The sequence below is a fragment of the Callorhinchus milii genome, unplaced genomic scaffold (assembly GCF_018977255.1).
Source record: "Callorhinchus milii isolate IMCB2004 unplaced genomic scaffold, IMCB_Cmil_1.0 Scaffold1, whole genome shotgun sequence".
Classification (NCBI taxonomy): domain Eukaryota; kingdom Metazoa; phylum Chordata; class Chondrichthyes; order Chimaeriformes; family Callorhinchidae; genus Callorhinchus; species Callorhinchus milii.
Genome location: NW_024704742.1, coordinates 17,940,903 through 17,953,225, shown reverse-complemented (window position 1 = coordinate 17,953,225; position 12,323 = coordinate 17,940,903). Strand labels below are relative to the sequence as shown.

General features: G+C 40.5%; 1 protein-coding gene across 6 annotated transcripts in view; it reads left to right on the top strand.

The window, feature by feature from the left end:
• LOC121849591 (actin-binding LIM protein 2-like) overlaps window positions 1–12,323 on the top strand; it is a 160,006-nt gene that overhangs the window by 122,804 nt on the left and 24,879 nt on the right. For 3 of the 6 annotated variants that reach the window (XM_042337716.1, XM_042337723.1, XM_042337704.1), the window contains 4 exons: window positions 319–408; window positions 4,664–4,720; window positions 6,089–6,130; window positions 8,957–9,042. In XM_042337716.1, coding sequence (XP_042193650.1) covers window positions 319–408; window positions 4,664–4,720; window positions 6,089–6,130; window positions 8,957–9,042 — 275 coding nt within the window. The remainder of the gene's footprint in view (window positions 1–318; window positions 409–4,663; window positions 4,721–6,088; window positions 6,131–8,956; window positions 9,043–12,323) is intronic. The other 3 variants (XM_042337709.1, XM_042337721.1, XM_042337713.1) reach the window with 3 other exon arrangements.

The window sequence follows — 12,323 nt, the reverse complement described above, 5'->3', positions numbered from 1 at the left end:
AAATTATTATTTTAAACCTTCAGTCCCAATTCTAAGGGATTTAAAGCAATGCAACGTTTCCTCATTATTCCAGCAATTAATGAAAAGGTCAGTCTGGTTGAGGGAGCTCTGCATTCCATTAGTAAATGGTATATTTTCTTGTCAAACGTGCACTTGAAAGCCCAGATATGGCTTTATGGCTTATTAATACTCTTCTATTAATCTATTGTTTGAAACATGCTATGGCATTATATACTTTTACTTCAGCATTGAGCATGTAACTATCTTATTCTGCTTCCCGTTTTCTTTTCTCTATCTTCTTTGCTTTTCTCTTTGGAGGCAGTGAAAGCGGTCGGAGCACTCCCAGCTTATCCCTGCAGCTAGACAGCAAATCCTATATCCAGGCTCCTAGACATTTCCATGTACCAGGTAGGAACTGCATGCGCTCTGCTGGTTTTTGCTTGTAAGTTCTTTGCTTCCTTCAAACTTTGGCCTCTTACTTCAGAGTACAGTGAGCTCTGCAAAGACTCTCTCCCACTGAAATGCTAATGTTGACCGGATTGCTTTAGAGCTGTACTATAGAGTTGCCATCAAAAGTGTTTGAAGACCATTTTTGGGATTGGGGTCTGAATTTCAGCAGTTCGTAATGGAGGTGGCAATATCACTTTGAGTAAAAAATAACAACTCATAATAACAAATCATGCCTACACACAGGAATTTTTCTCCAGCACAATCACCTTACAGAACCGCCTACCTGTGGGCAGGAGAGACTTCTGGCTACCAGAGACTATTTTATTTGTGACATAGAGCTATTACTAATGGCTTTGTTACAAATTTATACCTCATTGTCTACAATAAGTATGTAACAGGTTATTGTAATCTTGCATTCCAAAGCAAAGATGATCTGATTTTCTTACAGACTAAGACTATTTCTTGGGTGTTAATGTCAGATTCAAATAGCAACAGGCATTTTTATGGTCCTTTGTATATCTGTTAGAGGAACATTAAGTTCTCATCTGTTTCAGAATTTCCATATAAACAGAGCTTTAGAAAACAAGTGGATTGTAATTTAGCTAAGCTGGGTCTCCTGGGAGCTAACTGGCTCCAAGGTAACATGCCTGGGAACAGAATGTCGGAGTCGAGCCAGCTCCCTATGGCAGTCTCGGTATTCCGGTTCCTGAACCAGAGGGATCCGCAGTATTCCAGGCACTACTGATGACAGCACAGCTAGTCTGGCTCATCGGCAGGACCTAGAAGGGCAGACCAGTCACTGGGGGCAGGGAGTCATCCCACTCAGCTCCTGTTAACCCTGCAAGCCAAAGCCCTAACTGGTAGGGTGGTGCTAGCTGGACAGGCAGCGGGAAAGCTTACCAGACAGTAATATCAATGGCAAGTAATATCAAAGTTTTAGCTGGTTAGACTCCAGCAGTACCCCAGCACACACTCTGGATCTCCCAAGCCTTGACTCTTGCCCACCTGCGCCTGGAACTTTGGAATTAGGTAAGTAGGACACATCCCTTCATGATGAGATTTCCATGAGTAGGTGGGATGCATGGAAATCTCAGCTTGGATTGGTTACTCTTAAGCATGGTGATGGGTTTCCAAATGTGTCAAACACCTGGCTGACCAAAAAAAGATAGTTTAGTTAAACACTTCAGTTTCAGATTTAATTTGCTTCCATCCAATATACCGACGTTTATCAGGAGCAGTGCTCCCAGTGTCCTGTATGTATTTCATTTGAATTCATTTACCACACAGTACTTAACGATTTACAATTTTGTTGATGTAAGCAAGTTAATAAGAATCCCTTTGGGCACACTGCTGAAAGTAAAATGTGTTCATTCAATGCAGACCCACTGATGGAAGATTGCACATTAACCCACAATTTCTGGGCAATTCATTGAATTGTAGAATGTTTCCCCCCCCCCCGTTCACTAGGAAGGGGGGGGGGGGGGGGGGGGGGGGGGGGGGGGGGGGGGGGGGGGGGGGGGGGGGGGGGGGGGGGGGGGGGGGGGGGGGGGGGGGGGGGGGGGGGGGGGGGGGGGGGGGGGGGGGGGGGGGGGGGGGGGGGGGGGGGGGGGGGGGGGGGGGGGGGGGGGGGGGGGGGGGGGGGGGGGGGGGGGGGGGGGGGGGGGGGGGGGGGGGGGGGGGCAGTATAATCACTAGTTTGAAGTAAGGGAGGTAAGAAGCAAAGGAGAGAGAGAGGAAATATTCAGGAATGTGAGAGAGAAAAATACAAAAAATAAAGAGGAGAAACTTAGAGACAGGAGAGAATCAAAGGCAAAAGAAACATATCATGGCTACAAATGTTTACATATAACACTTGTATGTTTTCCTACTTTGGTAACTTTCCTTGCACAACATGGATCACAATTTTTCCAATACTTTGGTTTATTTGTGCACAGAAGTTTAGAGGAAATCCCACAATGAAGACCTGTACTTGGAAAAACTGTGAATTGCAGACGCAGTCTGGTCATGAATTGGAATGTTGCAACTATTAAGAAGTTATATCAAGGCTGAGAGTTAAGATAACCATTGGATGAAAATGCCTTGCTCTTTGCTTAGGAGCTCATTACTCCTCAGTTGCATTAATACCTTGCAATCAGCGGCAGTTATTAATTCCATAAATAGCTTGATTAAGCCTCTGTTTACATGACTGCAATCTCCTACGTTCGTGGCTATCATTTGAATCTACATCTGCATTCTCTTATTTCCACCCACCCATGAGCTTTTTATGTCTTCTTGTGCTCAGACATGACTTCAGCTAAGCAAGATGAAATGGCCCGTTATCTGATATGCAATGTTCTTGAAATGTCACAAAGTACAACACAAGACTTTGAAAAACTGGTTCATGATGAGGGAAATGTATTTGTTTGGGAAAATGTCAAAACCTTTCTGTTTTCAACATGTTTAAGAAAAAATGTAAATATATTTTCTCTGGGATCACTGATACAAATTTACAGACTTGTCTTCAAGTCTAAGTGCTACTTCAATCATATCTGGAGCTGCAATTTGACCTTACTTATATGGTGTAGCATCATATTCCTACATTATACTTCCTGCAGGGGATCTGTTTTGTGTATTTACTTAGTTATGCTGCTTTATACTGCACTTTTGGTGTCAATGTCATACTCTCTCGGGCTCTGACCCGCCCGCCAAATACAGTGTAATTTGGCCAAATTTCTTTTAAGAAATTCACCTGGAGACATATTTCTGGGTAAGGAAGGGTATAGGCTGTATAAAAGCTCCTGACAGAGAAAGATTTGAAAGTTAAATTCCATCTTGTGCTTTATTGCTGAACAGAAAGAAGTAAACAACAGAAATAGCACCTTGTGGAACAGTGTACTCCATGGAGGCAAGACTAAATGTTGCTATAAATGTACAATAGCAATTTTATTGACCTAATTGTGTTTTTTAATTCTAGTAATATACATTATAATTCCCATCATTATATTCTGTTGCAGTAGCTGCCTTCATAAACTGTGGCCGCTAATAAATGACTTCGAATTTTTATAAGAGAATTCACTGCCACATAGCCTTCTGCCTCTGAGTGGTATGAACAAAGTGCACACTTATAAATATAAATAAAATAAATTGAACTGCTCCTTTTCTCATTGCTTTCACACCTGTCACAAGAATGCATTCAGAGCGTTAACAACAGCATGATTGAAGATCTGGGTGATCATGCCAAAGGGAGAGAAAGGTCAAATATGGTAGCTTTTAATGTGTTAAATTAACCAAATGGATTTTTGCACTGTGGTTGCTCCATTATCAGAGTGTCCTTCAATGGGCCTTATTTTTATTGTCGTTTCTACCAACATTGGGATCTGAATGCAATGCAAGGTTGTGGTGCGATTTATACCTTGTTGTAAAATGCTAATAAAAGTAATAAGTGGTCACATGTATTCTACTTGTTGCCATTTGGTGAATGTCACAGTGGATTTTCCTTCCGAAAGAGCTACGTTATGTGACAATAATAGCATTTTGAAGACTAAGGTAGAGTGCCAGAAAAAACATTTTCCACATTTGCCCCTGAAGGTACAGATCCACCAATTCTGGCAGCTCTACAATAACTCATGAAAGTTGTTGTCATTCATGTATGTTATATACTGTGGATAAATTAGCTCAGAAGAGAGAATATCCTGTTCTGCATGGCTCAGACACCGCATCATATTTATCCATAAGCCAGCCGAGGAGGCCAATTTTTAAAATAAAGTTGGCTTCTTGTCCCTGCTAGGATAAGAGACCACTTTATTTCAATCAAAGTTCACATTCAGATCTGCTGTTGTGTCTGATATAAATGTTCTGCCACCAATTAGTGAAGAGTAAATAGGTTTACCCAGTGTTCATGTATTTCTGCGCAGTCCAGGCTTCTGAAAGCCTGACCAAGTGACCAAACATGTCAATCAATGATGTCCTCCTCTGACCTGAGTCATCACAGGTCTATAAGTGAAACCTGTGATGACAAGGCTGACTGATAGTTTCCAATGTCACTTGAAATATATGTTATTTTAATGCAAACATTTTTCTGAGTCATGGGCTGTGATTTATTATTACCTTGGTTTGTTTGCAGGCAGATTCTGACATTCAGCTTAGTCCTATGAGTCTTGGTGCATATTTTATTTTAACAAGCTGGAATGCTACATACTGAACATTCTTTACTTTTTTCTTTTTCTGTCTTCAGAAACTGATGGGAGAGCAGATAACATCTATAGAAAACCCCCTGTCTACAGGCAGCATGGTACAGACTGCTCATTTCATGCTTCAATACTTCTGTGCATGTTCTTCTAATGTCTTAATGAGTCTGAACAATTAGCAGTTATCTCAACTTTTCATCATCCTAGTTTAAGAGCTGAGTCTTTGCACACTTACATTCTCCTTTAAATTATAAACCATTTCTTGTTTAATTCGTTCCGCTTCAGGTTCTCTTGATTTTAATGTAGTTTAGTGTCACTATAATTATTCTACATGCCTTGTTCTAAACCAATTATGCTGCCAGAAACATGTCGAAAGAAAATTATATCACAGAGAAAACACAGAAAAGTGTCATCTCCAGGTCATGTTTGTTCCCTACAGACTGAACTGAATGAACCAATGCCAGTGTAGAGAACAATTTTTTTATAACTATGTTAGAGATTTGACCTTATTTTGTTTTGCTCTCTTCTTCCTCACAACCTCGCTGCTAAATCATCGACAATTAATCTTTTAAAATATAAAAAAGGAAGTGGAATTTAGCATCATAACACTAACTAACGAGTTTCATCCACCTAACATCCTACTGGAATATGCTTCACTTTAACCTTTGTGCAGCCTTGTTATTGTACTGTCGCAATATATACTGTGGGATCGAATTTACAGTATTTCTTAATGGAAAACCGCAAAAAGAAATCCTGTTTCAATATCCATCGACCCACAAAAACTCCACTTTGGAAGTAGATCATATGGGAGAGAGGAAAAAAAATCCTTGTATTTGATATGGCTCCTTATCACATTGACGAAACATCTCATAGTGCTTCACAGGATGTTTTTGCTGTGAAGTGTAATCACTATTTTTTTGTAGGTCAGTATCATAGCAAATTTGTGCTCAGAAATGTCGCACAAATAGCCATGACGCAAATTCGCAGTTTGATCTGGGAGATTGTTGGCCAGGACACGAAGAGAAACTTTCTTCTCTTTTCCAATAGTGTTGTGGGATTCTTAACAGCTAACTGAACAAGCAGACAAGACTGTGGTATAACATCTCTGCTGAAGCATTGACCTCTGACAATGCAGTGTGCCTTTACCCTTGCATTGGAGTTTCACCGTGAGTTCAAAGTCCTAATTTGGGGCTGGAACCAACAACTTCTGACTCAGAGGCGAGAGTGCTACAACCTAGCCAGGCTGACACCTAAGTTTTCATTGGTCATATGGCATCTGCCAGGCACTTAAGGAGATCCCATTTGCCTGACTTGGGTTTTCTTATTAAGGAATTCCATTAAGAAATATCACGTTATACTCAAGTCATTATATAATGTCAGTCTCAAAATAATAATGTTTGCATTTACATTTGATCTGACTGGCTGAGAGCAATACATCCATTAACAATGTTATTAAATATGTCCTTGCACAGTGTGGCACTACATCAGTAATCAATTTGAATGTGGCAACACTGGTGAGTAATGGAATTTGAACTGAGATAAATACAGCCCAGTAGTTGTGCGCATCTAATTTTGAGCATTTCCTCATTTTTCAATTTTGGTCTGTTCAGCGAACTCTATGTTGTGTTAAGCGGCTGCATGTTGGTTTAATGCTCTTGTCCTGTGCACAAAATTACATGTAAAAATTCATCTGTGTTCTCCAAGCAGATTAATTTTGTTTTGGAGAACACAAATGAATGTGCTTCATCAGCACATCGTCGCGTTATTCTGCATGACAGACACCCACTCGTTCTTCGTGGAAGATCACTCCATCCTCAGAGGCTGAGTTTCCCACCCCACCTTCACATCCCTTTTCTCTGGACCTTACTTCCAAAATCACTCTCCTTGCTTTCAGGTCAACCCTTGGCCATTTCTAACTTATTTCCATTGCTTGATCAGTGTCCATCTCACCCATTGTAAGACACTTTGAAATATGCTTATATCTAAATTCTGCAATATAATTTCAGTTTTTTTATTGTTTATCTTTTATTTGCAGGCTTGTGTTTGGAAAGCTAAATCAGCAATTAGTGGTTATTTAATTCCACTTATTGTCTGGTTACATTTTAGTGAATAGTTCAGTTTAGTTTGGGGCGAATTATTAGACTGCAGGGCCAATTGTTGGCAATCATAGGGTTGGAGCCTGTGAATTTAAGAATTAAGTAGAGTCGAATCAGCATAACGTCCATAAGCAGTGGCAGAGGACACACATCTTCTTGCGTGGATGTTAGAGTATATAGGGAGAAACAGTTTCCTCTGGTGGCTAGGTCGGTAATCAGAGGACATAGATTTATTATAATTGCTAAAGACCCAGAGGGGAGACAAGGAGACATTTTTTTACCAAGAGAGTTGTTACAATCTGGAATGCACTCCCTGAAAGGATGGTGGAGGCAGATTCAACAGCAGTTTTCAAAAGGGAATTGGATAGGTACCTGAAAAGGAAAAATTTGCAGGGCTATGGGGTAAAAGCGGGGGAGTGGGACTAGTTAGTAGCTCTTTCCAAGAGCCAGCACAGGCATGATTGGCCAAATGGTCTCCTTCTGTGCTGTAAGATTCTATATTACTCTATTATTTCTTCCCTGCCTATCCAGGAAATGATCAAGCATTCATGTTTTCTCTCACTTCCTTCAAAGTCCATCTCAAGATCGTTCTCTTTGATCCCATTTTTGACCATTCCCCCAAATCTCAATCCCCTCGCCCCTGACTACCTCATGCTCAGGTGCAAACCTTGGACTGTCCAGCACCTTGGGATGACCTCCAAATGTGAAAGGCACTATAATAAATATGTAAATTTGTATTGTATCAAGGTGCACTTAGTCTTCCCATTCTCCTCACTTAAGCTCATTGGTAAAGCTTGAGCTTCCTCCAGGAGAAAGAGTGGAATGATATCTGTAATTTGTTGTGCACTGAGCAGGTGGTGGGCTTGATGGTCTGATGGGCCTTTTCTCAAAAGGTGTTTTCATTCATTCTGGATTCCTATCTTGCTGGCTTATTTTCACGATTGTTATCATGAATCAGACACATCACATAATAATGCTTGCATTTGATATAGCGCCTCACCACGTTGTCGAGGGATTTCAAAGTGTTTCACAGGATGTAGTGTAAAGATTGATTCTGGGCATTTTGTAAGGGATAGCATGAGCCTTGAAGGCATAGGCGGCGGGTGAAAAATATTCTTGCGGGGGCTGATTAGGGGTCACGAGGGGGGATCGACTCCTTTAAGAAATGTGAGAACCCCGAGTCCCAATGTGTGGATTCAGACCCAGCAATCCAGTTGCACCTGTTCCTAACAAGGAGAGATTTTAGTTAGAACAGGCTGCTCAGAGCAGCTCCGTTACATGCCGTGGCTGGGCTGTCTGGCTCTCTTGTCAACAATCATGAATGTTAAGTGCACAGTAACTATTCCTGACCACAAAACAGAGCGGAATCAGTGCCAGGATTTCCTCCAATTGGGGAAACCAAACTGAAGGAAACATTCATCTGTCCCAACACATCGCAGTCATTTGTGTAAAGATTTTTTTAAAAAAAAACCTACTACAAAAACGTTTAGGACAGAATATTTAATACCCATTTAAGCCCAATGGAAAATCTCAGTAAACATAGGATATTCTTTTGCAATGGACTCATCTTTTCTAGTACATTATTTTGTCAGCAGAAGAAACTTTCCTTTTGACAGCAAATTCTTGTCACCCCTAAGGCTTTTTTTTGCAACATTTTCAATGGAATACCTCTGTTAGGATGCAATCCCATTGGAGCGATCATTTTAATACTTATTCTAACATTTGGAATAATTGCACAATGCACAAATGTCATTCCCCCAACCCCCAACAAATTACTGTTTTAATCTCTTTCTGGAACATGAGACAGGTATTGGGGTCTATAAAACCAAATAATGATTCCTGTAAGTAAATGTATTGATTTAGGAGATTTAGAACCATTAAGTTCTAATGGGAAAATCAGCAATGCTGGTAAATATACTGACTAATGAAGCAACGGAAGAGCTTGCCCACGCAGGTTTATCAAGAGTCAGAGAATCCGCCTCTAGAACTTAATTTCATGAGCAAGAGGTTTGAGAGAAATAATCTGTCAAAGAACTGAAAGCAATTCATTGTACATTGTCAGTTTTGCAAAAAAAATGTAGTTTATCAGCCTGCAGTTCAACTATTTAGGGCTGCACTAATTTGCAACAAGGATTGAGGATTTATACAAGAGTACTATCTCTTATCAGCAGTTCAGCAAAGTGAAATATAGGAGTCAGAATTCTGACAAGCTCAGTTTCTAACAGTAACAGCAATATGTTATAGTAGGTGACTGGCGAAGCAGAGGATTGTGGATGGAAGACAAGGATGAGCAGGAAGGTCATGTTTATTGGGATCAAGAGGGCAACAAGGTAAGACCATGAAATCACAGATCTTTTCCAGAGTGGGGTGGATGATGTGCTTGATGATAGAATGCAAGTCGGTCGACCCATTGTGGTGGACTCCACATTCTTGCTACTCAACTACTGCTAACCCTGCAAGCCAAAGCCTTGACGGGATACACTGTCCTTAAACTCCAGCAGTAACCCTATTCACACTTTTGGGTCCCCAAGCCCTGTCACTCACCAATCTGTGCCTAATACTTTTCGGTATTAGATAAGCAGGGTACGTGCCTTCAGGGAGAGTGTTATTCCAGACACAGCGAAATTTCCAGGTGTAGGTGGCATACAGATGTGGAACTATTGGATACTTAAGCATCGTGATGGGTTTCCGCATGTGTCAGACACCCAGTTAGCCAAAAGAAATAAGAGTATGAGCATTCACAGTAAAAGTTATGTAGTAACATAGGATTAACAGAGGGCCATTAAGCACACTAAGCCACACTGAACAAGAGCACAAGCTTGCATCTTGTTCAATCTCCAATTTCCTTTCTGCCTCACATAAGACTCTCACCAAGACTACTTTTTGTCACCACATCGTCCACCTCTGCCCCATGTCACAATAAATATTGACAACACATTTATTCACACCTTCATTATTTCCTGAATTTTTGAAATGCACTCATCCTCGGTCTCCCTCGTTCCATCATATCTGTAAAATGTGAAGAGTGTTATATACAGGTGGTGTTGTTATTGTTATTGTTATAAGCATGCAAGCTTGGAATTATTCTCAAAAAAAGCAAAATATACCAGGTCCACGAGTTCCAATTTCCCTAAGGAGAGAATTTTCCATTAATCATGTTAAACACACCAGGCCTTCAAACAAAATTCAGCTAATTTGAATATACTGCAGCAAAGATATACCATTTCATCTCCAACAATTTACTGGCATAATTAAGTACATGAAGTAGCTGAAATAGTAAATATGTTTTTCATGACACATCACAGTGGATCATTTTTTGATGCACAATTAAACCCTTCAGGCCTAAATAGTTCAATGGAACATATAATTCAACATAATGAATTGGATCCTGTGAGATTCTGTCAGAGAAGTTCACATTATATTTGCTATTCTTTATCACTGTGAATGTAAGATGTTTGTTAATTTTTGTTTGTTTTTTAAAACAACTAAATTTTCTTTGAACACAGACCTGAAATTCCACCAAGCCCTATTCTTTATGACAACTTTGTCTTAAAATTTAAGATGATGCAGAATTGTGGAAAATTCTTAAATTCAGTCTTATTTTTGAAGCCATCTCCAAATTACAACTTTAATTTATGAATTTTGCTTGACCTGAAAGAGGGAAAACAAGAGAGAAGGAATAAAAAAAGAAGAAATGGTCTTGCAGATGAAATTTTGGACCTCATATCTATTTTACGATCGTATAGTGATCAGAATATAAACACAGTGAGCATTTTGTGTCCAGTTATAAGGATAAGACTTAAAATACTGTTAGAATGACTTATTGGAATTATTCTGACAGTATTGGCAATTATTGCAATAAATCCTAGAACGTGTCTGTGAGGCACCAGCAATGTCATTGACAGAGGTATGGTTAAAACCCCTTACCAGCTCCTTTGGTGGCCTAATTGGTTTAGGTGCCACTCAAACTCTGGCCAGTGTTATATAAATGCAGGTGACAAGTATGTTTGAGGATAGAGGATTGCTTTTCAACCCTCATTGTCTGGGCTCAAATGTGAAAAATGACCATCTGGGTGAGATACTAGCAGTCATGGGACACTATCCAGCTAAAAAAGGGAGAACATTGCAAAACATAAGAAAAATCAAGACTGGGAAAAGAATGGATTGATCTCATACTGATAACGTTTATCAAGGAAGCATCAATTGCCCTGTTGTGTTTTGGCTGGTGCACCCCAACCAGGGATCTTTGTCCAAAGACTTCTTATTTATATTGTCTCTGCACCATTATGCAACTGGGAACTTCGGCATTTGAATAAGGTATGTATCCCACACACATAATTACTGAAGTTGAAGCCGACATAGGAAGGATGAGCCGAATGTCTTTCAACTTTCACTTCTGCAGGCATTGCATTGACCCATCCTCCATGTAACATGAAAAAGTTGGTATTCTGTGAGGTACTATTGAAAAGATCTGCTCGGTGGAGCAGACTTGGTGGGCTGAGTGACCATCTCTTTTTCTTGTTTTCCTGTGCTCCTAACACCTTAAATATTAGACAGGAGATGAGGCGTGGAATCCACTTCTTCCATGCAAACAGGGTGATTAAGGTCTTCCACCTGCTCACACGCATTTCACTGGCTCACCAACTATATTCTGTCAGAATGAGCACCAGATGAGTGCAATGCTTGCTCCAGACCCCAAGGATACTGTTATAGGTCTGTTGCAGGACAACTAATTCATCTTTCTTGTGCAAAACTCCAGAGGACACCATTCACCCATGATGGATGGGGGACTTCAGCCGGTGAAAGAATGATTTAGGATCTATACTCCGAGCCATGAATCCTTATGAATGAATGTGTTCTACTGTTATTGCCTGAATCTCCCAAATGACCCTCTCAGTCAATTCATGTGCTTCACCATGATCTGAATTGGCAGCAGCTCCCAGTGCCTCTATAGAGGGGACAGACACATCTTTAAGATATTCTGCTGTCAACTAATTGTTCTTTCTTCAGTTACTTTAACAAGTACTCATTTCATAGCGAGATGGATCCAACTTCAGTTTATTTATGACCTCCACCACAAAAGAAATCAATGGTTGCATCATCCTTTATTGATTCAATCCCATCAGTTGTGTTATAGATCTGCTCCCAGGCTTCAGAGTTGGCGGTACATCTTCAACTTACATCTGGCCCAATAACATGTAAAACTAAGCACATATTTTAAGTCAGCTTGATAGTTATCCTCTGTCACTAGCTTAGCATCTCTCTGAACAAAGGCAATAACCACAATTCTACTCTCCCCCCCTCCAACCGCACTCCATACGTGACACAGAAGGTACTTAGCCACTTGTCTGAGGCTTCCCCGCAATGTCAAGCAGTGTAGTTGGAAAGCAGAGGAACCGAAAACTTCTGTGCCAAATAGCATACAAAGCTGATATGACCTAATCAGTGATTCTTGGAGAGAACTTGACCTTGAAGACATTCGGAAAGTGTTTGAAGTTCCAAGAACAGCATAAGAAGGTCAACCACAAGAACAGTCAGGAAACCATTGCACAAGGCTGTCAATCAATAGTCTTTAGCATTTTTCAACTCTCAGAGCAATGTTTGACCCACA